Genomic DNA, 27455 nt, shown 5'->3' on the forward strand with positions numbered 1-27455 from the left:
ATGATAAACTATGAAGCTAAGAGTATTTACATTGATATATCAATGAAAGTAGGCTGAGCACAATGGTACATGCCTGTAATCTCAGATATGTGGGAGGCTGAGGCAGGAGGATCACAAATCTGAGGCCAGCCTCAGCAATTTAGTTAGGCCCTAAGCAACTTAATGAGACACTGTCTCAAAATAAAAAATAAAAAGAGCTCAGGTTGTGGTTCATTTGCAAAGCTTCCCTGGGTTTAAAGCCCAGTACAAAAAAAAAAAAGTAATTTTGCTAGGAAATTACCATCACTATCATTTCATATTTTCCACAAATATAGCCCTGTTCTCTGGGCTAAAATATATACAGAAAGTAATAATTTCACACATTATTTTACGGAATCATATAATATAAAGTCCTTGCTAAATTGAGTCGAATTACATCTCAGATGGAATGTGACCAATAAGCAGATGTTTCCACTCCTGAACTCAATGGTAAGTCTAATAATACAAACTTCTAACAATTATAATGATGATTACTATAGTTGCTTCCTTACTCAGTGATGAGTTACTGAGTTCCTTTTGTACTATTAGGTGCCAAGCAATGTGATAAATGATATGGGAATAGAAGGAACAGGTGGTATAAATGATAAATTTGGCTTCTCTACCATTGTAGAATTCAGGCTTGAAAGAGTGTGTTAGGGCTTCCCATTAACCCTGGAATTAGCCTTTTGCACAGAAAAAATAGTATGCCTTGGCAACTTCCAAAGGGTTTGTTCAACATGTGCAGCTGTGCCTCATGAAACATGCAGAACACTTTGGTTCAGAGTGAGCCACCTCATTAAATGACAGCCATATTCTGTTCATGTTCTATTCATGTTCTGTTTTCCCAGGAGTCTGCAACTATGGAGCATGTTCTTATTCTGTTGCAAATAACCACCATGACACAGTTTTCTTTAACAATAGAACCTAAGCAATAGTATTAAAAGTACCTGAGGTCTCAAGACCTTACACAGATTGGAGAGCTTGACTTTTGCGACACATTTATTTTTTCTGGGTAAAACCACATTTCAGTTTTAGGTAGTTACAACTTTCTAGAAATATGACAATATTTAACTTTAAAACTCAACTATATTTTGAGACAATTAGAAATTTAAAAAATTAAAAATAGGAATAAATAGTCATTCAAATGAAAAATGCAATTGGAGAAAAAATAGTTTTTAGAAATAAAATGTTTCAAACAATTGTGCCAACAGCTTACAAGAAATAAAATTATGCCCAAGAATAATTATAAATTTTCACTACTTAGTAACAAAACTTGTGTTCCAAAATTAGTCCTGTGCTTGTCAACACTTAAAATTTTATTTGAAATTCTAAAGATCTATATTGCAAAATCTTATTTTCCACTGTGTGTGGTGGTGCACATCTGTAATCCCAGCAGCTCAGGAGGCTGAGACAGGAGTATTTTGAGTTCAAAACTAGCCTCAGCAACTCATAAACAGTGAAACCCTGTCTCTAAATGAAATATTTTTTTTAATTTTTAAATTCTAATTTGTTATATATGACAGCAGAATGCATTACAATTCATATTACACATATAGAGCATAATTTTTCATATCTCTGGTTGTATACAAAGTATATTTACACCATTTGTGTCTTCATACATGTACTTAGGGTAATGATGTTCATCTCATTCCACCATCTTTTTTTACCCCCTTGCTCCCTCCCTTCCCTCCCCTCTGCCCTATCTAGAGTTCATGTAATCTTCCCATGCTCCCCCTCCCAACCCCACTATGAATCAGCTTCCTTATATCAGAGAAAAAATTTGACATTTGTTTTTTAGGGATTGGCTAAATTCACTTAGCATTATATTCTCCAACTCTATCCATTTACCTGCAAATACCATGATTTTATTCTATTTTATTGCTGAGTAACATTCCCTTATGTATATATGCCACATTTTCTTTATCCATTCATCTACTGAAGGACATCTAGGTTGGTTCTAAATGAAATATTTTTTAAAAAGGGATGGGGATATGGCTCAGTGATTAAGTGCTATTGGGTTCAATCCCTAGTAATCCCACCCCACAAAAAAAAGAAAATTTTATTTTCCAAATGATTGTCTTTTCCTTGACTAGAAAATAAATGAAAAGTAAAAAATGATCCTTAGCTGGAAAGGAAAATGCCCAAACACAAAACATTATTAGCCATATGGAAATGTGAATTAAAACCACAATTACTGTTATTATAGTCCAGATATGAAGTGTCCCCCCTGCCTCAAGTCTCCTGTATTAATACAGGAGGTAAAATGATTAAGTTATGAGAATCATATTCTAATCAATGAATTAATCCACTTGATGGTTCAATAATTAGAATGGGTTACTGGTTGGTAACTGTAGGCAGGTAAGGCATGCCTTGGGGATTATATATTTTGTCCCTAACTCCTCCTGCTCTCTTTCTGCTTACTGTCTTTCATGAGCTAAGCAGCTTTCTTCTGCCACACCCTTTTACCACGATGTTCTTCCGTACCCTGGGCCCCAGAGCAAAGGGTTTTGGCAACCATAAACTGAACCCTTGAAATCATGAGCCAAAATAAACTCTTCTTCCTCTAAGTTGTTCTTGTCAGGAATTTTGGTCACAGCAAATAAAAGTTGACTAACACAACCTCAAACTTATCATAATGGCTAGAATAATAATAAAAAACAATGATAACTCCAACGTTAGTGAGTACGTAGAAAAACTACATCCCTTGTACATTGCTATGGATAGAGTCATTATGGAAAACAGTTGGAAATTCTTTTTTAAAAATATTTTTTTCTAGTTGTCAATGGGCGTTTACTTCATTTATTTATTTATATGTGATGCTGAGAATCCGACCCAGTGCTTCATGCATGCTAGGCAAGCGCTCTATCACTGAGCTACAACCCTGCCCAAAATTCTTAAAATACTAGACATGCAACTTGCATATGTATGACCTAGCAATTTTAGTCTTGATCTTTCAGAGAAATAAAAACTTATATTTATAAAAACACCTATACATAAATCAGTTCCAAAAAGGAAATCTCAGATGTCTTTCAATGGGTGAATGGTTTGAACTAACCCAGGTGCATCTATTTCATAGAATAATACAAATAAAAAGAAAAGAACTATCTTGATGAATCCCAGAGAACTGAGTTTGGGGGAGCCAATCCCCAAAGGTTAAAAATGTTATGGTACAATTCATATAACACTCTAGAAATGAGAAAAACTGTAGAAATGGAGAACAACAGATTAGTGATTTCTAGGGGGTTGGAAGTGAGTGTGGTGATGAAAGGACAACATGAGGGATCCTAGAGATATAAATGTTCTGCGTCTTGGCCATACGAATTTCATTGTCTTGGCTAAGATATTGTTCTATAATTTTGTAAGATGTTACTATTAGGTGAAACTGGATACTGGGCATATGAACCTCTGTATTATTTTTTACAAGCACCTGTGAAGTATCCCAAAATAAAGAGTTCAATTAAAATATCAATTAACAGTGAAGGATAAGATAGAAAAACTCTAATAGAAGAATTCACCAATCTTACCTTTCAGAGGCTACTTATTAGAAACAAAATATAGCATATAGCTCAAGGGCAATATAGTGATATAACATAGAAGAATATTTAATGCTCATAATAATGATTCTAGGGAATGAAGATCAAGTTGCATTTATAAAAGACCACAAAAAAATCTGTGTATGGGGTGAAGGTGGGAGTTCATAACCCACTTGAATCAAAGTGTGGAATATGATATGTCAAGAAATTTGTAATGTTTTGAACAACCAACAATAAAAAATTAAAAAAAAAAGACCACAAAAATATGCATTACATTTTGGAAAGATTTATATTAAAATGTTAAAATTGTCATCATAATCTAAAACTATGCCAATTCTGTAGATGTATTCATGTTCTTTAAATATACAAGCCACTTAAAATGTAAAGCTTAGGAGAATACTTTACCAAGTTGGTATTCTCCATGTTAAAATTGTCTGTAGCAATAGTCTCCTTCAGATTTATATAGAAATAATAAATTTGGTTGATATGTATTTCATTTAATGTTTTGTAACTGGATAAAGGTAATCTGTTATCAATAATTAATATATAATTTTTTGTTACTCTTCATACTGGGATGGGAGTTTAAATGTATTTTTAGAAGGTAATAATGAGTGCCTGACTTATTCAAAGGTTGACAATGTGGAATCTGAAAATCATTTTGCCACTTTTTCTCAAAAAAGAAAGTTAAGGGCTCTCTTAGCTTTTCTGTTTGATTATGTTTTAGATATAATGTTGTATTATGTTAACTGACATTTAGATAGACTCAAGATATAATACATGGGAATCATGTTGACTGATACTTTTAAAAAGAGGCAAAGATCAGCTTCAGAAATAGATACTTTAAGATTTGTTAAGAGCTAGGCTTCACCTGAGTTAAGGCCCTGCCTCTCATTCTTCGCCATGTTAGGATGGCTCCAAAGTAGGCTAGAAATAAGGTTATTTAAAGTAGTGTTCAAAGGATATATATTTTTTGTTGTTAAGATAACTATAATCTCAAAGTAAACAGGAGATATAATACAAACCCTAAGTAAAGCTTTAAGGTAAATTGTAAAAGTTATTTAGGTTTGTTAAAGAGTTTTTTAAAAAAGTAAAACTTGTATGTAATTGAGTTTTAAAACTGTTGGCTGTTAGTATTTTATAAAAGTACTACTTTTAATAGAGCAACCTGAGTTAATTTAAGATGAAAAGTCATCACCTACAGGATAGGTAGGATATAATGCTGATGTCTAGTACTCATACTCACCTTTATTAAATAAAAGGGGTAACTTTAAAATTATAGATATTAAAGTTATAACTGATTACTACCACTTTTAATAAGACTGATAAAACTGACCTGCTGGGTGTTTAAAACCAAAAACTTGGAGACCAAAGTCAAGGAAGTAAAAGGGGCAAGAAAAAAAATCTGCCAACATTTTGGCCCTTGCCTCCCCTGCTCTCTAAGGTCAATTAAGACCCAGGGAATGATGGAACTCCTCTAAAGACCCTGAAACTCCAGTGAATCACTAGACTTCCCCATCAGGGAGTAGAGAGGATCCTATAGAACAGGAAGCCAACCAGTGCATCTTTTGCAAAGAGGAGGATCACTGGAGAGGGAAATGTCCCTGATGCTTCAAAAGGAAGCCAGGTGGTCAGCAGGACCCTGATCCATCCTGGCCCATGGCACAACAGGCAGAGGATGGCTAAAAGAACCAAGAGGCTTCTCACATGGTCCCAAGAATGATCTTTGAGGACTCTCAGATTACTATGAGTAGATAGGTCAGTTTTCACCAACTTGGTCTTAAACACCTGGTAGAACAGTATAACCAAAGCACAGCCATACATGGACATTTAAAAGAAAAGACATATTTTTTTTCCTAATATAACTTAAGATGAACACTTGTGTCAGCCGTACCATACGTAAGTAAAGCTGGAGGCTATAAAGAACAAGTTATTGTGTGGGAGTGCCTAATAAATACTAAAAGTTTATCCTGAGTCAATTTGAGCCTGATTTCATAGGACCTACAAATCCTCCTAATCATCTACATAAACTTGATCTGTTTTTCACTAGTACAATTATCTAGCCCTGATATTTATCCTTCAGCCTAATCTAAAAGATGTAATGTGACATAAAAGCCCTAACTTTACAAAGAAATCCCTAAATCACACAGTTAAAGGGATCCCTCTATTGCTAGTAATGAGAATACTATTTTACAGAAATCAGATGACTTTAGATAACTACAGCTCCAAGGAATACCTGTGCCATTATAAAAACTAAACATTGTGTATATGTTTCTAACAACACTGCGAATGTTTCTAAAGCCTTAAATGGCCTCCACTCATAAATCAACGGTGTGTTGGATCCTACCTTAAGCTTTACTAAGTTATACTGTCTTCATGGTTTTCAGAGACTGACTGAAATACTAACTGCTTTTGTGCTATTTTTGTTTACAAAAATAGTAATGCTTTCCTCTCATTTATAGTCTAGCATGATCCCTGTCCTATGTATGCCTTGTCTACTTACCTGCCAACTACCACCATGGGCCTCTGGACTGCTCTGATGCTAAAAACCTTTAACTGTCCATACTCCATCTAATAGAGAACAAGGAATTTGGGTCACTTCCCCCCAACTTTTCTCTTAGTAGGAAGAGCTTGGAGACATCATCACCAATTGTTCCATAGAAATGGAATATAGAAATTGATAGTGGGGAAATGTAACAGTGGTCCACTTTATGCTGTAAATATAATCCTTGCTGCTCTGCTCCTGTGACTTATTTTTTAAATGGACATTTTTTTTCTTCCTCTCTCCTTCCCCACTCCCTAATTTATCCCCCCTCTCTAATCTCCACTCCCTAATCTGGCATGGGGGTTACAAATAGCACCAGAAGAAATGACTATCTCCCAAATTAACAAATGAATGATAATAACATTTTTTTTGTCAGAGAACAACTAAAATGTAGCCTTTGAATCTTTAAAAACCCTTTATTCCCCCTTATAGGCAGAATCACAGACTCTGGGACAGGAATCCCCTGTTTCTCCTTTGCTAGCAAAGCAATAAAACTTCTTCTTTTTCCTCTTTTTTTTTTAAACAAATAAATAAATAAATGTATTCCAATTCTGACAATTCTCTCTATGCATCACCTATGATTGATCCTTGACTCCTTACTTACTTAATCCCAACCCCATTTCCATATACATTTTTCTTGCCTAGATAATTATAATAGCTTTCTGTGTAACAATTTGCTCCCATTTGTGCTTTCAGTTCATCTTCTACAGTTTATCCTCTATCCCTTTGCTATAATAAGCTAAAATATAAATCATGCTTTATGGGAAATTCTAAACTCCATCATTCTCACAGATGGATAATGAAGCCATCCCACACTTCATGTTCCCCATATAATTAATTTTTAAAATTCTCTAGATAATTATTTCTGCTTTTAGGATATTTATGTATTTTTTTCTTAATTATATATTTTAGTGACTCCTACAAAGTACTTGTCCTTCATGTATTAATTTGTAGTTTTCTCACTTGTTCTTTGGGTAATTTTTCCAATTTGGTCATTGTCATTGTCTTTATTTTGCTACTTAACTACATAAAAATTCTGTCTCATCATCTGAACTTCTAGGTCTATGTGCTCACATTATAGTGTTTTAAAACTATATAAAGTCTCCCATTGGGTCCCTTCTTAAAATTTTATTTCAATTTCTTTTCTTCATTAGTTGAATTAAATAAGATTATTACTATTGTCTAAAATTTAATAGAAATAGATTAACAAAATAAGTTCTTCTGACATAATGTTGAATCACTGGTATGCAATTAACTATGCATGTTGGGTGAATAAATTTCCATTCACTTGTTTACCAAAAGGTAGTTTTGAGTAGTGGACTGAAAACAATGTAGGAAACAAGTTAATTTATTTCCTTTGTGCAAACCTTAAAATTACTTGGTCTACAAGACAGCATATTATAAAGTACCTGTAGGATGTACTCCAGCAATAAAGGAATGGTCCAAGATGCCAGTTATATAATAGGCCTGAAAGGTAATCAGTACTTATGGGAGCAGAAAGATAAAGGGAGAAAGCCAATAGAAGGAAACGGAAGGGGACTGACTCTTTATAGATATTGATTGAGAAAAAGGAAAATGAGAAAGTGACAAAAACATATATGCAAGAAAACTATTGGGAGACTCCAAGATGGCTGCGAATAGAGTGCATCACACCCCGTGTACAGTGCCACTGTACCGCGCCACTGTGCAGGTGAATAACGAGTTAGAGTGACAAAAAACTATCTTGTTAGGAACTTACAGCAAAATGGGGGTGCACTGAAACCTAGAAGAAGGATTTCCAGCACAGAGGTCCGGTAATTGAGTCTCAAACACGAGCCAACTGAAGTAACCACCGCCACTCTCCGACAGATTGCAACAATAAAACAGGTGTGTGTTACTCAGCTCAGCTCCCATACAGCAGGGAATTCGCATAAAATCCTCCTAGGCTTTCTGGGGGAGGGATTATCAGAGCGAGCCTGCATAAAGACGCGGGGAAAACTAGAGACACCTGACCTTCAACTCCCCCTCCCATCAGATGTGAAAACGAAACCTGTCTAGCCAGCGCTGGGTGAGGGGCAAGCGGAAAAAATCAAAACAGTAGAGTGCCGGGGTTCCCACCTGAGATCCGGGCTGACTGATCCATGTGGCCCGCCCCGCGGCTACAGACGGCGGGGCACCACCGAGAAGCGACCAGCAAGCAGGAAGAAACATTGCTGCAGATTCTGTGGAATCCTGCCGGCTGAGCACCCACTGAGCCCCGGGCTGAGTTCGGGATTTCAGACGGGGAAGCAAGCGGTACAGTTCTATCCCCCACAACGGAAACTCCACCAAGGAAACCAGTGGCCACCATCTTGGAGAGCTGAAGTAACCACCGCCACTCTCCGACAGATTGCAACAATAAAACAGGTGCGTGTTACTCAGCTCAGCTCCCATGCAGCGGGGAATTTGCATAAAATCTTTCCTAGGCTTTCCGGGGGTGGGATTATCAGAGCAAGCCTGCATAAAGAGGCGAGGAAAACTAGAGACACCTGACCTTCAACTCCCCCTCCCATTAGCAGCAAAAATGAAACCTGTCTAGCCAGCGCTGGGGGAGGGGCAAGCGGAAAAAATCAAAACAATAGAGTGCTGGGGTTCCCAATAGACACCCTCCACACCCAACAAACAGCAGGCCCAGAGTACAGTTTGAACTGCCGAGAGGCATCACTCAGGGGAAATCTGGTCTAGCAGGAGAAACCAGGACTAGCAGGAGAAACCAGGGGACTAGAGGCCAGGCCCTCGCGACTGGGCGGCTAGAGATCGCCCGCCCGCCAGCGACAGCCCACCCACTCGCGCGACTGGGCTCCTGGAGACCGCCCGCCCGCCGGCGACAGCCCACACGCTGCCCCTGCGACTGGGCGGCTGGAGACCGCCCGCCCGCCAGCGACCGGGAGTTGAAACCAACCAGAGACAGTCCAGTCCCACCCCCCAATTCGGACACCCCAGCAAGGAGTCTGGGGCCAGCCATAGCAGAGAGGTGACGTCACTGGAGCTCGGCCGTCGGAATTCCTTCCCAGCGGATTCCACTTTAGCAGGCATAGTCTACCAACACAAAGGAGAGACAACAGAGATATACAAAACCAAAACAAATCTATAGAAGAGAGCAGAAACACAGCAATCAAATAGAGCTGGAAAGTAACGTGAACATCATGAAAAAACAAGGGAAAAAAGGAGTACAAACAATGCAGGACAACTTAATTCTACAGGAGGACCTAGAAGCATCAGAAACAGGGATAGGGAAAGAACTCAAGGCATACCTAACTCAGATGGAAAGGAATATTAGAGAAGACATGAGGCAGCAAGTCCAAGCAATAAAAGTATATTTTGAAAATGAATTAAACAAACAAATTCAAATGGCAAAGAACGAGCTTTACCAGGAGATAGAGATCTTAAAAAGAAATCAAACAGTAATCCTAGAAATGCAGGAAACTATAAACCAAATTAAAAACTCAAATGAGAATATTACAAAAAGACTAGATCAAGTAGAAGTCAGAACATCAGATAATGAAGACAAAGTTTATCAACTTGAAAAGAATATAGTCAACACAGAAAAGATGCTTAAATCCCATGAGCAATCTATTCAAGAGATATGGGATGTCATAAAAAAACCAAATTTGAGAGTCATTGGGATAGAAGAAGGCATAGAGATTCAAACCAAAGGAATGGACAACATATTAAATGAAATAATTCTAGAAAACTTCCCAGAGATGAAAGATGGAATGGATTGCCAAATCCTGGAAGCCTACAGGACCCCAAACATTCAAAACCGTAATAGACCAACTCCAAGACATATAATTATGAAGATAGCCAACATACAGAACAAGGAGAGAATATTAAAAGCTACGAGAGAAAGGAGGCAGATTACATTCAGGGGTAAACCAATTAGGTTAACGACTGAATTTTCATCACAGACATTGAAAGCGAGAAGATCCTGGAACAATGTATTTCAAACGCTGAAAAATAATGGATTCTAACCAAGAATACTGTATCCAGCAAAATTAAGCTTCAGATTTGACAATGAAATTAAAATCTTTCACAATAAACAAAAGCTAAAAGAATTCGAAGCCAGAAAACCAGCACTGCAAAGCATTTTGAGCAAAATACTACAAGAAGAGGAATTGAAAAATAGTGCCCAAAACTAACAGCGGGAGGTATATCAGTAAAGGGGGAGGAAAATAACCAAAAAGTAAAAACTAGCCAAACTAAAATAAATAAATAAATAAACATGACTGGAAGTACAAATCATATTTCAATTGTAACCTTAAATGTTAATGGCCTAAACTCACCAATCAAGAGACATAGGCTAGTAACCTGGATCAAAAAAACAAATCCAACAATATGCTGCCTTCAGGAGACTCATATGATAGGAAAAGACATACACAGGCTGAAGGTAAAAGATTGGGAAAAATCATACCACTCGCATGGCCCTCGGAAGCAAGCAGGAGTGGCCATACTCATATCAAATAAAATCAACTTCAGAGAGAGGGAAGATGGCGGAGAGGGGAGTGCATTGCCCGCGTGTGCTGCTTCACTGTGTGGGAGTATGACAAGTCAGGACGGCTAAAGGCTATCTTGTTAGGAATTTCCAGCAATAGTGGGGTGCTCCGGAACCTGGAGGAAGGATTTCCATCGCACGAGGATCAGCTACGGGGACTCAAACGCGAGAGGTTTGTCGCACGGAGGGTAACACTGCTTATTCAGCAAATCGCCCCGCGGCTAGAGTCTGCAGCGCGCGCTGGGAAATGAGGAGATAGCGACGCAGGGATACAGCACTGCAGTTTCTGCCAGCTGTGCAAGCACCGTACTCAGGGCTGAATTCTGGGTTCGAGACGGGGGAAGGAAGCGGTCCATCTCAGTTCTCCACACCGGTCAGACCACAGAGGAGGCCAGCAGCCACCATGTTGGAAAGCTGACGTCACCATCCCTGTTTTCGACTGACCGCAGCTCATTCAGCCATAGAACAGGTAATTTCAGGCTGCCATTCGCCTGCGGCTTGCCGACAGATTGCTAGGGTTCAGTGCCTGGGTGCTTCTTAGAATCTGATCTTATCGGAGCGAACACTGAGCGCGGGGCGGCCGAGTTCCGGCTCCTGGAACCGTCCCGGAACCGCCCTGGCTCAGGGCTGCGGAGCCTGCGGAGGCTGCTTCTTGGACCCTGCTACTATCAGAGCATACACCAAGCACTAAGCAGCCGAATTCCGGCTCCCGGAACTGAGCCCGCGGGGACTGCTTCTTGGAGCTTTGGTTGCCCGGCAAGGGGAACGAAATGCTGCCATTCGCATAGGATACCAACATGGCAGAGATCTGATGTCATCAGAAAGCGGCGGAGGAGAGAACTTCATCAATACCAGCAGCGACATAAACAGTTGGTCTCCTGGTAGGGGGGTGAGGCACAGACACCCGAGTCTCCTCAATTTGTCGTCGAGCCAGAGGGGAGGAGCCGGGCCGCCGCCAGCGCCCAGAGCAGGCCCAGCGGCTCGCCAGCGTGGTGACCGCGTGACCCCAATTGGAGAGGGGGCGGAGCGGAGCTGCCACCCGCACCCGCAAGGTGGGCAGACCCGCGACCCAGTGGTACATGGGCGTGGTAGGAGGGGCAGGGCAGAGCCACCCTTCGCGCTTGCAAGGTAAACAGACCTGTGACAGCCTGGCGGGTCAGGCCCCGTGGCCTGCCAGTGTGGTACACACGTCACCCCAACTGGAGTTGGGGCAGAGCAGATCCTTCTCCCACGCCCGGATCAGGCCCTGCCGGTGTGGTGGCCACGTGACCCCAATTGGAGTGGGGGTGGAGCGGAACCGCCACCTGTGCCCGCAGGGTGAGCAGACCTGTGACCAACCTGCAGATCAGGCCCAGGAGTCCGCAGGCGTGGTAGGAGGGGCAGGGCAGATCCGCCGCCCGCGCCTCCAAGGTAGGCAGACCTGCAACAGACCGGCGGATCAGGCCCAGGAGCCTGCCGGCGTGGTACACACACCACCCTAATTGGAGTAGGGGCAGAGCAGAGTCACCGCCCGTGCCAGGAACAGGCCCAGCGTCCTGCAGGCGGGGTAGTCACGACACCCCAATTGGAGTAGGGGCAGAGCAGAGCCTCCACCCGTGCCCGAAAGGTGGGCAGATCTGCGATCGACCAGCGGGACAGTCCCAGTGGCCTGCCGGTACGACAGACACGTCACCCCATTTGGAGTAGGGGCAGAGTAGAGCCGCCGCCCGCGCCTGCAGGGTAGGCAAACCTGCAACCGACACTCAGGGTTATACAGTGGAGGGGGTAGAGAGAGAGGAGGGGAGGGGGGTGGGTGGAGGATGGGAAAGGCAGTGGAGCACAACAGACACTAGTATGGCAATATGTAAATCAATGGATGTGTAACTGATGTGATTCTGCAATCTGTGTATGGGGTGAAGGTGGGAGTTCATAACCCACTTGAATCAAAGTGTGGAATATGATATGTCAAGAAATTTGTAATGTTTTGAACAACCCACAATAAAAAATTAAAAAAAAAAGAAAAAAAACATAAAAAAAAATAAAATAAAATGAAATCAACTTCAAACCAAAGTTAATCAAAAGGGATAAAGAAGGACACTATATACTGTTAAAAGGAACCATCCACCAACAAGACATAACAATTATCAATTTATATGCACCAAACAATGGAGCTGCAACGTTCATAAAACAAACTCTCCTCAAGTTCAAGAGTCAAATAGACTACAACACAATAATTATGGGTTAATTCAACACACCGCTCTCGCCATTAGACAGATCCTCTAGACAAAAACTGAATAAAGAAACTATAGAACTCAACAGCACAATCAATAATCTAGACTTAACCGACATATATAGAATATATCAACCATCATCAAGTGGATACACGTTCTTCTCAGCAGCACATGGATCCTACTCAAAGATAGACCATATATTATGCCATAGGGCAACTCTTAGTAAATATAAAGGCATGGAGATAATACCATGCACCATATCTGATCATAATGGAATGAAACTGGAAATCAATGATAAAAAAAGGAAGGAAAAATCCTACATCACATGGAAAATGAACAATATGCTACTGAATGATCAATGGGTTACATAAGACATAAAGGAGGAGATAAAAAAATTCTTAGAGACGAATGACAATACAGACACAACATACCGGAATATATGGGACACAATGAAAGCAGTTTTAAGAGGGAAATTCATTTCTTGGAGTTCTTTCCTCTAAAAAAGAAAAAACCAACAAATAAATGAACTCACACTACACCTCAAAAACCTAGAAAAGGAAGAGCAAAACAACAGCAAATGTAGTAGAAGACAGGAAATAATTAAAGTTAGAGCAGAAATCAACGAATTTGAAACAACAAAAACCATTGAAAAAATTGATAAAACTAAAAGTTGTTTCTTTGAAAAAATAAATAAGATCGACAGGCCCTTAGCCATGCTAACGAAGAGAAGAAGAGAGAGAACCCAAATTACTAACATACGGGATGAAAAAGGCAATATCACATCAGACACTACAGAAATACAGAAGATAATTAGAAAGTATTTTGAAACCCTATATTCCAATAAAAGAGAAGATAGTGAAGATATCGATAAATTTCTTAAGTCATACGATCTGCCCAGACTGAGTCAGGAAAACACACACAATTTAAACAGACCAATAACAAAGGAAGAAATAGAAGAAGCCATCAAAAGACTACCAACCAAAAAAAGCCCTGGACCGGATGGGTATACAGCGGAGTTCTACAAAACCTTCAAAGAAGAATTAACACCAATACTTTTCAAGCTATTTCAAGAAATAGAAAAAGAAGGAGCTCTTCCAAATTCATTCTACGAGGCCAACATCGCCCTGATCCCGAAACCAGACAAAGACACTTCAAAGAAAGAAAACTACAGACCAATATCTCTAATGAACTTGGATGCAAAAATTCTCAATAAAATCCTGGAAAATCAAATACAAAAGCATATCAAAAAAATTGTGCACCATGATCAAGTAGGCTTCATCCCTGGGATGCAAGTCTGGTTCAATATACGGAAATCAATAAATGCTATTCACCACATCAATAGACTTAAAGACAAGAACCATATGATCATCTCGATAGATGCAGAAAAAGCATTTGACAAAGTACAGCATCCCTTTATGTTCAAAACACTAGAAAAATTAGGGATAACAGGAACTTACCTCAACATTGTAAAAGCTATATATGCTAAACCTCAGGCTAGCATCATCTTAAATGGAGAAAAACTGAAGGCATTCCCTCTAAAATCTGGAATAAGACAGGGATGCCCTCTCTCACCACTTCTATTCAATTTAGTTCTTGAAATACTAGCCAGAGCAATTAGACAGACAAAAGAAATTAAAGGCACAAAAATAGGAAAAGAAGAACTTAAATTATTGCTATTTGCGGGTGACATGATCATATATTTAACAGACCCAAAAGGGTCTACAAAGAAACTGCTAGAGTTAATAAATGAATTCAGCAAAGTGGCAGGATATAAAATCAACACGCATAAATCAAAGGCATTCCTGTATATCAGCAACAAAACTTCTGAAATGGAAATGAGGAAAACCACTCCATTCACAATATCCTCAAAGAAAATAAGATACTTGGGAATCAACCTAACAAAAGAGGTGAAAGATTTATATAATGAAAACTATAGAACCCTAAAGAGAGAGATAGAAGAAGATCTTAGAAGATGGAAAAATGTACCCTGTTCATGGATAGGCAGAACTAACATCATCAAAATGGCAATATTACCCAAAGTTCTCTACAGGTTTAATGTGATGCCAATCAAACTCCCAACGGCATTTCTTGTAGAAATAGATAAAGCAATCATGAAATTCATATGGAAAAACAAAAGACCCAGAATAGCAAAGGCAATTCTAAGCAGGAAGTGTGAATCTGGAGGTATAGTGATACCAGAGTTCAAACTGTACTACAAAGCAATAGTAACAAAAACAGCATGGTACTGGTACCAAAACAGGCAGTTGGACCAATGGTACAGAATAGAGGACACAGAAACCAATCCACAAAATTACAACTTTCTTATATTTGATAAAGGGGCCAAAAACATGCAATGGAGGAAGGATAGCATCTTCAACAAATGGTGCTGGGAAAACTGGAAATCCATATGCAACAAAATGAAACTGAATCACTTTCTCTCACCATGCACAAAAGTTAACTCAAAATGGATCAAGGAGCTAGATATCAAATCAGAGACACTGCGTCTGATAGAAGAAAAAGTTGGGTACATACTGTGGGGTCGGGCTCCAAATTCCTTAATAGGACACCCATAGCCCAAGAGGTAATAACAAGAATAAACAAATGGGACTTACTTAAACTAAAAAGTTTTTTTCTCAGCAAGAGAAACAATAAGAGAGGTAAATAGAGAGCCTACATCCTGGGAACAAATTTTTACCCCTCACACTTCAGATAGAGCCCTAATATCCAGAGTATACAAAGAACTCAAAAAATTAAACAATAAGATAACAAATAACCCAATCAAGAAATGGGCCAAGGACCTGAACAGACACTTCACAGAGGAGGACATACAATCAATCAACAAGTACATGAAAAAATGCTCACCATCTCTAGCAGTCAGAGAAATGCAAATCAAAACCACGCTAAGATACCATCTCACTCCAGTAAGATTGGCAGCCGTTATGAAGTCAAACAACAATAAGTGTTGGCGAGGATGTGGGGAAAAGGGTACACTTGTACACTGCTGGTGGGACTGCAAATTGGTGAGGCCAATTTGGAAAGCAGTATGGAGATTCCTGGGAAAGCTGGGAATGGATCCACCATTTGTCCCAGCTATTGCCCTTCTCGGGCTATTCCCTGAGGATCTTAAAGAGCTCACTATAGGGATACTGCCACATCAATGATCATAGCGGCACAATTCACAATAGCTAGACTGTGGAACCAACCTAGATGCCCTTCAATAGATGAATGGATAAAAAAAATGTGGCATCTATACACAATGGAGTATTACGCAGCACTAAAAAATGACAAAATCATAGAATTTGCAGGGAAATGGATGGCATTAGAGCAGATTATGCTAAGCGAAGCTAGCCAATCCTTAAAAGACAAATGCCAAATGTCTTCTTTGATATAAAGAGAGCAACTAAGAACAGAACAGGGAGGAAGAGCATGAGGAAAAGATTAACATTAAACAAAGACGAGTGGGGGGAGAGAAAGGGAGAGAGAAGGGAAAGCATATGGAAATGGTAGGAGACCCTCAATGCTACACAAAATTACATATAAGAGGATGTGAGGGGAAAGGGGGGGGAACAAGGGAGAGAATTGAACAACAGCAGATGAGGTAGAGAAGGAAGATGGGAGGGGAGGGGAGGGTGGATAGTAGGGGATAGGAAAAGTAGCAGAAAACAACAGTCACTAATATGCCATTATGTAAAAATGTGAGTGTGTAACCGATGTGATTCTGCAATTCGTATTTGGGGTAAAAATGGGAGTTCATAACCCAATTGAGTCAAATGTATGAAAGATGATATATCATGAGCTTTGTAATGTTTTGAACAACCAATAAAAAAATAAATAAAAAAAAGAAAACTATTGGCTAACAGAAGGGCAAGAAAATAGTAAATAAGAAGAAAATAAACATGATTTTAATTAACCAATGGAAATAAAGAGCATTTGATGCTAGGATGTTTTACTTGGACTACTGGTGGGGACACAACACTGGCAAAGTAGCAGATGGAGAGTACCCCTGCCTGAAGGAAAAAATACTTAAAAAAAAGTTATATAACGATACTGTGTGAGTGGACAGCATGAATTTAGATGACTATGTATAACCATCTTTATTGAACACCTGTCATGTGCCTTTTACAGGCTCTAAGAACCAAAAGACAGGAGATAAAAAGAAACACATGCATATAAAACAAAAACAAGAAGCTTCATTGAATCATTTCAACAGTGTTGGACCAAGGAAGAGTTAATCTAAAGAGAAATAGAATGTCAGAAAAAAATTACAGGTAAACAATTTTGTATTCCCCAACTGGGATTTGCAGCGTATGCCCAATGATGTAGCTAATAAACTCTAGGGATTTTCTGCTCTTCATGTATTATAGGAAAATGAATAAAGCAGCAAAAACAACAATAAATAATGGCCCATCTATCTTTTAAAAAAATCTAATAATTACAAAAATCCTTAAAATGTTAAGCAATGTTTGAGTAGTCCACATTATCACTTTATTTTAATTTTCATGAGAAAGATTTAGTTCCATGAGAAAGCTTTTTTTTTTTTTTTTTTTTTTTTTTGGCAGTCATTACAAAAATCTATCACATCTATTTACCAATATTCACATTTGCCATTTTTACAAAAGAATGAATAAGGGGAGCACATACAGGAAAACTATATGAAGTGAATAATGAGTAAAATCAAATTAGATTCTATTAGAAACTAAGTAATAATTGCAGATCTTCTGCTTTTCTTTCTTCCTTCTTTCCCTCCCTCCCTCTCTCCCTTCTTTCCTTTCTTTCTCTCTCTCTCTCTTCCTCCCTTCCTTTCTCCCTCCTTCCTTCCCTTCCTCCCTCCTTTCCTTTCCTTTCCTTTCCTTCCCTTCCTCCCTCCTTTCCCTTCCCTTCCCTTCCTTTCCCTTCCTTTCCTTTCCCTTCCCTTCCCTTCCCTTCCCTTCCTTCCCTTCCCTTCCCTTCCCTTCCCTTCCTCCCTCCTTTCCTTTCCTTCCCTTCCCTTCCTCCCTCCTTTCCTTCCCTTCCCTTCCCTTCCCTTCCCTTCCTCCCTCCTTTCCTTTCCTTCCCTTCCCTTCCTCCTTCCTCCTTTCCTTTCCTTTCCTTTTCCTTTTCCTTTTCTTTTCTTTTCTCTTGGGATAGACCAGGGCCTCTTCATACTAGGCAAGCACTCTACCACAGTTATATCCCCAGACTTTTGTTTATTTTATTTTTGAGATGAAGTCTGCATAAATTGCCCAGGCTGGTCTTGAACTTGTGATCCGCCTGCCTCATCCTCTGGAGTAGCTAGGACTACAGGTATTTGCTACTTTGCCCAGCTATAATCACTAATCTTTTAATTCATCATGAAATGATACAAAAAATAAAAAAGATATATATATATATTTTTTTTTAGAGAGAGAGAGAAAAAATCTTTTTAATATTTATTTTTTAGTTTTCGGTGGACACAACATCTTTGTTTGTATGTGGTGCTGAGGATCGAACCCGGGCCGCACGCATGCCAGGCGAGTGTGCTCCGCTTGGGCTACATCCCCAGCACCATTTTATAGTTATTTTAAGAAGTGTACAGGACACTGTAATAAACTGTTCTATCACAAAAAAAGATTGTAAAAAAAAGTCACAAGTCAGTGCACTAGGCAATATATTATTATATTTGTATTTAGGTGGAAAACAATAATAAAATTTACAAAGTCACAAAAATTTCGATCAGCATTTTACAGATAAAGCACTGTCATGACTTTGTCCCTACTATTAATTGATATTGACCTTGAATTTCTTCAAGTTACTTACTTTTTTCTCCGGTTTGACTCCAAAAAATATTTACGTGCTCGATTTCTACATATTTTTTGTTGCTGCAGTAATATTTGGCGCTCTTCTTCTAAATTTTTCTCTAGGTGGATTTTCATATCTCTAATGACAGACTTAAGTTAAGAACAACAATTTGTCTTTGGAGGAGCAGTATCAGGAATATGATAAATATATTTATAGCTTCATGCTTATGATGTAGTGATGTTTTGGGGGAACAATTAGTATGTGTACACATTAGTGTTAGTATATGATCCCAATATATTTTATGTAAAAATTCTGACTTGGTTTAGAATTTAAGATATACTTCACTTACTTTAGGGGGAAATAAATCACTTTTTGAATTCATGAGCTCAGTTAAGGGGACTGTATATTTTCATTTATTACACAGATACTTGAGTACTTACTAACAAGTTGTCTTCTTAGGCATGTATATAAGAAAAATGAAAGAAGGTTGATTTCACTAATAGAAAGTAGATGAATTAAAAGCTTTAATAGATTCTTTAATCTGTAGTATGAAAGTAATATTCAAACATTAGAGAATAAAATATTAATATTCTTGGAATGTTAGGGAATATAGTTATTTACCTTAATGATTTACTTTTAGATTATGAAAAAAACCACCAAGATGACATGCATAACCATCTGTTTATCCGGAAATTTTCTAGACAAGAAATGGAAGTTGGTTATCTTAATCATTCATTCATTTGAAATATATGTATTAAACTTTCTTTACATAAGTTGTATTGATGTGGTTAATTGGTTTCCTAATTGCATTTTGACTGTCATTATGAAGTATCTTAATCAAATGTCACAATATTTATAAAAAAAAAAGGTAATTGAATTATCCTCAACCATTCAGTGCATCATTAGATATAGATGTTTGTGAAATTACATTGAAGTTCTAGATTGCAGGGCATGTCTACTTGTCTTTTTTCTTTCTTTCTTTCCTTTAGAATAAATAACTGTTTAGAATATTTTTCCCAAAAAATTGAAGTTCAAAATTCTCTTTAAGAGATCCGTTTAATCAAGGTACTATAAACTGTCTATTGATGGTAATATAGAATACAAGAAATATGCTCAACAATAAATTATGCTGTACATGACTTGTTAATTTAAAATATGTTAATTTCAGTATCCTATACTGCTTCACATCAATATTATAAAGAAACTATTACAAATTTTAAAATAATCATATTTATTAGAGTTTTTTGGTTGTTTGATCTTGTGCTAAGTGGAAGCTTGTTTGTTTTTAATTATGTTGTTACTTAATCATCTACCATAGGCCATAATAATTTTTAATCTTCATTTTTATACAATTTTGCACTACTTCAACACAAATACCCCAAATACATTCATACACGATATTTTTACTTAAAGATTTCTTTTGAACGATTTATAACAATGAGACAAAAATTGAAGGAAATATGGTTATCTGGTTCTTTGCTAGCACAAATATATGCTATAGATATATCTTGTCCTTCTCTAACAGAATACTTTATTAGGAGGCAAAGCTCAACAAGATGGTTAGCTACTAAAAATCACAATTCATTAGTAGAGGAAAATTCAATTTTCTTTTTTCAGGGTACACAGGAGGATCATGGTATGGGTGGCAGGGAGAAGTTGCTTTGGGTCAGGTGAGAAGCAGGGGTGTCTATGCTACCGGTGGTAAAGACAATTCTGTTCAATGTTTAAGATCTCATAAGAGCACATAACAATCACAAAATGCAATGTTTGTAATGGACCTGCAACTATATATTCTTAAATGTAATCAAGTAACTCTACTACATATAGTGTTTGTGTATGTGTGTGTGTGTGTGTATAGTACATAGTACAGTATAATGTAATTATTGTCTGGTGAATTATAAAGAATGTGCTGCCTTTGTATCTTTTAAAATATGGTATTCAAGAGTTAAAAAAAGTTGAATTTTTATTTTTTTAATAAGTTGTATCATAAGGGTAGTTTCCATAAAAACATTACTAAACATCTACCTAAATGACAACAATTTTTATATACTTAACATTAGAAGTATAAAACAAAACCAAATGAAGACTACTATGAGTATCCATCCATGTTCCAATTTAGTTTTTCTCCAATTAGTTTAAAATGTTAGCATCACAAATAACTGTTCATCATACAACGTATTTTCTTGTCAAATTTATTAAAGCTATCTTGATTCTATTTCTCCTTTCCACTGGCCTTGCTCAGTCTCTCTAAATCCCTTGCTTGGACTTCCTCAATATTCTTTTAAATCATTTTACTCTTAAACTGAACATCCTCCATTTGAGACTTCATGAAGCCAGCTAAATGCAAATATTATTTTCTTACTCTTTGTTGTTCTCCCAAATCTCCTTATCATCTTCATGATAAATCTCAAATTCTTGGACTCTGTAATCTGGTCTGTTTTTTTTTTTTTTCAACTTAATTTCTCAACATTTCTCTATATGAACCTTATGCTCAGCCACACTAAGGTAATTAAGAGAACAGCCATGATGAGTCATACTACTATCTTGGTACAGACTTGTCTAACTCTACTCAACATTTAAGGGACACTTCAAGCAGTTCCTTTTTGTGAAGCCTTGTCTTATTCCCACCAGATAACCTGATAACAACTTTGTAAGTACTTCACACGTGTCTCCTGTACATTTCTATAACCCAAATGCTTAGCATGGTTCTTAAAATATAGTAATGGCTTAATAAAAGATAACTAGAGTATTTCCTTGAAGAAAATTCTCTGAGGTCAATATAACAGGAAAAAAAGGTCTAATTATTTTTATAGCTTTTAACTCATTAATGAAAAATTGGCTTCTCATGGAGTCATACAGATTTATATGCTCCTAGAAATATACTTCATAAGCATAGCGTAGGACTTTTTTTTTTTTGAAAGGTAAGGTGCCAAATTAAGTTTTATTATGTCTGCACTAGCAAAATAGAATACTTTCTATTTTGATTAAAATTTAAATTTTCATCTTTGGAAGACCATTAGTTCAGAGTCTTTGGTCCTTTATCTGAGAAACTGATTTTTAAAAATCAGTTTTGATAAGTTCAACTGGAAGAGTATAGATATTAATCCTCTATCATAGGCAGTGCTAGCATTTTCTCAGATATTTCAAGTTTTATTATACAATTTCTCCCTAAAGTTTTAAATTAACATTAGCTCTAAGATATTTTTCTTTTGAAATTTATTCTTTCCCTTACAAAGATAAAACTACTATAACTTCAAACAATAAAAATATTTTCTTTTATAATTTTACATTTATCCTTTTTAGCAGCTTGAGTTTATTTTGGAATGAAGAATAAAATATGACTCAGGGTAGAGATACTAGACATGGAGTATTCATTTTTAGAGGTTTAATAAGAACAAGCATTACTAGAACATAGCCAAAAGGTATGTTGTGATGAAAGGTCTGATTGTTCATTTCCCTGATTTTAAGGATAGTCAAAACCTGCACGTTTTTAGGCTGCAGGGAAAGAAGATCATTAAGAGAAATTGAAAATTAATTATAAGATTACAAAGAGGATAATTTGTAATTCAGGGCTAATTGAGGAAAATAAGGAGGTTAGAAATAAAACAATTTAATGGAAATAAAAGACAGGTGGGTAGGAGTGTGTGGGTTTGTGTTATTTGTTGGGAGGAAATCTGAGGCAGTTCATGGAACCTATGTTCTATGGTAGTCACTATAAGAGTAGTGGGAGGTGATAGAGATGTGGCGCAGGCATTAAAAGGAAAAAGAACTGTTCCTATCCAGGTAAATCTGGAAACCATTAATCTTTCATGGTGCCAATCTGTGTTGTCTTAAGACTTTTCTCTTGACAATATTTTTATTATACACATGAAGGCGTAGAAAAACAGGACTATAGTAGTTTCTGGGTGACTGAAGCAGGACAGGGGTGCAAAGAACAAAGAATGTTGGTGAGAGAATATGCATAAATGATCAAGAATACGGTATAAACTGAGTAAGACAGATGTGGGTGTTAGGATAAAATAGAAGGTTAAGGACTGGAGGTAATACAGGTATGATGATGTGAGGGAAAAAAAAAGAAGTGGGTCACATTAGATTGGGTAGAGAGAAGTGATGGGAGGGGATGTAGGGGAAGGGGGGAATGAAAGGACAGCAGAATAAAATAGACATTATTATTGCTTGGGTGTATATGTGACTGCATGACCAATGTAATTCTGCAACCTGTACACTCAGGAAAATGAGAAATTATATCCCTTCTGATTCAAATGTAAAAAAAAAAAGAGGCATAGTATGAATGGTGAACTTTTTCATTATTGTTGTCTTTTTTCTTTTTCTTAACAAATTTTGTTCTATTTTTATTTGAATTCTTGTAAGAGATTCAAATGATAGAAACTTAGCTAATTTTGATCATATAAGGTTTATTCTTTTATAATCTTTAGAGGAAATTCTGACTCAGTTAGAACATCTTCAACAGAAAGCCGGAAGGCCTCTGAGTATTGCTTTTATATTTGAAATAACTCCTAAAAGTTTTACCATTACACTTGCTTATTTTAAGATTATGATTCTTTTTTGTTTTTCTTTTCATTTAGTCATTAATTTAATAAATTTGAGCCCCTACTACTGTATATTAGAATCGAATGGGAAACATTATAGACACAGAAAACATCCAAAATAATAAACTATAAAAAAGATGCATTAGTGTATCTCTATGAAAAAAGTCTTGATTTAGTGTTACAATCTTTATTATGTCCAAATTCCCTCCATCTCAATATGTTTTATATATAGAAACATATATTATGTATACCAGCCATTTACAATGCTTCCCTATATTTTGATTTAAAAATATATTAGGCACAGTATAATAGGTGTTCAGTGCTCAAGAAAATAAGTTTGAAGAAGGAAGAATTGTATTCATATAGATGACAATGCTGTTTATTTCAGATTATATTTTTGAGAAAATTTAGAGCAGCAAGGGCAAAAGACAAACTCAATGAGATTAATAATGAATAAATTAAAGGAGCTAGAAGCTGCTATTGCAGACTAGTGTTTTGAGAACTTGGCTAAAGAAAGAAAAGGAAAAGCTGGGATTGTGGCTCAGCAGTAGAGCGCTCACCTACCATGTGTGAGGCCCTGGGTTCGATCCTTAGCACCACATAAAAACAAATAAATAAAATAAAGATGATGTGTCCAACTACAACTAAAAAATAAACTAAAAAAGAAAAGAAAAGGGAGAATGGATGGAAGTTTGATGAAAGCATGATCAGAGAGGAGATATTTTACCATTAGTGAAGTTTTGTACATACCAGTCTTTCTGCATAGATTTGGATCTCTGTAATCTAGAACAAAGTGGGCCACAAAGCAGACTCTTACAAAAAATTGTTTTGTAACTTGCTTTTTATATTCCATTACATAAAGCTGTAATGGAATATTAAAAATGTCCTGGAAGAAATTGGAGACAAGAGAGGAAGAAAACAGGTATAAGAAAATGGGAGTGGGGAGCCTTAGGGGTTAACTTGGAAAGAGAAGCCACTCCATTCCCTAAGAATGAAGATGATCATTACATAGCACCATCACTGCCAACCAAAGTCCTTTGAGAACATAAAGGTTAAATTCCAAATATCATATTCTCTGAAGGAATAATCATGGTTTATAATTTTGAAAAGCAAACTCACTTCTTCAATTTTCTACAATGTATCTAATTGCAACATCGAAAGTGGGCCAATTCTTACGAGAAAATCTGAAATGGTCCAGATTGTGAAGGTCCAGGAATTTTGCTTCTCATTTCCTCTTTGCCATCTCTCTGACAACCGACTGGGCTAAGAGGGAAAACAAATGACCAAACTGTCATAGGGTCTAGTAGCTCTGGCAAATAGATTAGGGGTGTGCTAGATTGACAGCTAAAACGGCCTCCTCAGGATAGGAAGGCATTTTACTTATTTGTGTAATCTCTCCAAGTAGTATTATTAATCAGGAAGTGGTTAATAAGTAAGAACATCCTGGCATAATTCTAGAGGGCAAAAAATTATTCCCACAGACTACACTGTTGATGTATTTTTAAAAAAAATATTCACAAAAATTTGAAAAGAAGTTGAAGAATGGGGGTGGTCGTGGGGGAAACAGTGGCAAGGAAAGCGCCTATAGAATAGGATAAATGACATAATCTTAGGTTCAGAGGGGGAAAATGACAGTTGCTAAGCAAATATCTCCACTAAGATGACTTGCTAGTTTGAATCACCTTGCGTCAGAAGTAATGGGAATCTAATGGATAAAAGACGGGCCCCACTTCGAACACCGCTACCCGGACAGCCACAGGCTGGGAAGGATACAGGTAAGCGCCAAGTCGATGGTGCCCGCCCCTCTCCCGAGGGCTGACAGGTGCTCTGCCCGGCGAGTCCGAGGATTCAGTGCCCAGACCAGGGACCGCGCTCTGGCCTCCAGGCCTCCGGGTCAGCATCCTTCACCTCAGCGCCGCCTCCCGGCTCACCCCCAGTGGCTCCCTCATGGCGGCTCCGGCTTCCTGCTCTTCTCTTCGGCCCCTCCCTACAATCAGTCTCTCAGGCCCCGCGTCACGGGCGCTGGAGGGTTGGTCGCGGCAGCCCTGGCTCCCGCGCAGCGGCGTTGGTGACTGTGGTGGCAACTGCAGCTGCGACGGCGGCGTCCTTGCTTGGCAATAGCAGAGGTGGCGGCAGAGACCCCGCCGTTGCCATCTTGACAACCAACGGACGCCGCGTCCTTCGCGACGGAAACCAGGGAGGAGGGCGTGGAGGGGCGGTGCGCCTGAGGCAGCCAATCAGAGGCCCGGGCGGCCCCTCCTCTCGGAGCTGAGAGCAGGCTCCGGGGTAGTCACCCTACCCAGGGTCCCTACCCTGAGCTCCACCCAGTTCCTGTCCCGAAACCTCAGGCTCCGCGTGGTTGCAGAAGAGGACAGTTGACCTGTACGTTAGAGCCAGATTCGGTTCTCCCTCCCTTGAGGGTGCTTCCCTGGCGGGAATTGAGAATGACGAAGAACAGTGAGATGGAAAATCCCCAGATACAGGCAGATGCCACAGGCGGATCTGGAATGATTATTTCGGGGACAATTTGGGGTTTGGTTTGTTGTTTAATTAGAGAATCACATTGTGGAGGGTTTGAGAAGTGAGGTTCAACTGGGGGAGTCTCTATCCTCAAACACCATGTCTTTTGAAAAGCTTTGTGAAGTGGGAATTTTCCTTCCCTACATTCTCTCACCACTTTATGATACTTCCTCTCTCCCTCTCTCCCTCTCTCCCTCTCCCTCTCTCCCTCTCTCCCTCTCTCCCTCTCTCCCTCTCTCCCTCTCTCCCTCTCTCCCTCCCTATTTATGAAGTTTACATTTCAAAAGCTCCTTGCTGCTCGATGTTGGAAATGGACCATCACAGCAAAAGCAGCTAAAAAAAAGTCCAGCTTTAACCTAGTAGTAATCTCCTGGAAATCGATGCCAAAAGGGATCATTGCATTGAAATTGTTTCAGGGGGTATAGAAAATGGAGTTTTGAGCCACTTGCAAGCGAAAATTTGGAAAAGGATGAAAGTTTTTGTTGGAGCTCAACATAAAAACATATTAAATTTATATGTTAGCCTGGGTACATTGTGTGTGTGTGTGTGTGTGTGTGTGTGTAAAAACACCCATCGTGGAAGCATAATGTACAAACCAAATAAATATGACTCACTTATCGTTCAAATCTCTTTGCCTTTGTGAATCAATTTGTTCAGTTTTAAAGTTCAAATAATAAATTTTTCCCTGAAACTATTTAAAACAGACCTTTTGCAAACTTGAATGTAATGACTCAAATAGGAATATGTGCTGGGGACATACTCAACACAAATCCAGTTTTGATTTTAAATACAAAATGTCTTATGTCTGGTTCAGGACACTACCAAGAAAATAAAATATATAATCCTAACAGCAAAAACTAAATGTGTATACTTTGTCAATTAGCTACCTTGGTAAGTTTTTAATTGACCTAGCCACAGGTATTGTCCTTGATTCTATTCTCATTGCTGTCATTACAACTCTTGTCTCTCCAGGCATGATTTGAGGCTAAGCAAAGTAGGGCAGTGCAAAGGGCAAATAAAAGTGAGATGATTGTGGTTGCTCTTTGGGGTTTCCCTGAAAGTTTAGCTTTTGATAAATTATCAGTGTGGTAACAAGTAACACCTAGCCATGTTATTGCTTTGTTGTATGGCATATTTATTAAGAAGCATGATTTTGTTTCTCATTTGGCTACAAATGCTTATGTAATCAGTCTTCATTTAAGCATTACTTTACAATAAAAACCAAGAAGAAACTTAAGGTTATCAATTCTTAAAAATCATAGATATTTTTATTTTAAAAATTCTTTCTTCAAAATATTGTTCAGGTTTTCCACATTGCATTTAAGTTGTATAGTGCTAGATTCTTTAAAAAAGTTTTTATAGTTAGATTTTATAGAAGATATCTTTGAGCAGGAAAGGAAAATATGATGTAAGCAATAATAATAGACTAAAATCCCTATATTTTATCAAAGAAAACATCTGAATTAAATATAATGTTTATTCATTTTTTTTTGCAATGCTGGGTATCAATCCAGGTTCTTCAGCATGTAGGTAAGTGCACACTCACTGACCTACATCCCCAGCCATCTAATGGTTAATTCTTTCACACTTCAAAACCATAAAATAATTTTAAGATAATTATTAATAATAATTTTAAAGAATAAATTATTTTATTAAGGAAATATATGTTGAGCACTCTATGCCAAGCATGCCAAACACTTTCTAGGTACTAGTAATATAGTGGTGAATAAAGCTTAAAAATATTACTCTCATGAAACATTTATTTTTCTTCCATAAAAGAATAAACATATTAGGTAGTAAAAAGTGCTATAAGGA

The 27455-nt window shown here is 38.0% G+C and overlaps 1 protein-coding gene across 4 annotated transcripts in view; it reads right to left on the reverse strand.

Annotated features, from left to right (window-relative positions):
* Cep126 (centrosomal protein 126) overlaps positions 1-25291 on the reverse strand; it is a 102696-nt gene extending 77405 nt beyond the window's left edge. For 3 of the 4 annotated variants that reach the window (XM_046466811.2, XM_058570745.1, XM_058570747.1), the window contains exons 1-2: positions 24894-25291; positions 18589-18708 (exon numbers count right to left, since the gene is read on the reverse strand). In XM_046466811.2, the coding sequence (XP_046322767.1) occupies positions 18589-18708; positions 24894-25021 (248 nt within the window). In that variant the 5' untranslated portion in view covers positions 25022-25291. Of the gene's footprint in view, positions 1-18588; positions 18709-24296; positions 24726-24893 lie in introns of those variants that run through there. The other variant, XM_058570749.1, reaches the window with a different exon arrangement.
* Positions 25292-27455: the final 2164 nt, after the last annotated feature.

This window comes from Marmota monax, unplaced genomic scaffold (genome assembly GCF_021218885.2).
Source record: "Marmota monax isolate L192 unplaced genomic scaffold, Marmota_monax_Labrador192_F-V1.1 WCK01_AAM20220418_F8-fsc00045, whole genome shotgun sequence".
NCBI classification, from domain to species: Eukaryota; Metazoa; Chordata; class Mammalia; order Rodentia; family Sciuridae; genus Marmota; species Marmota monax.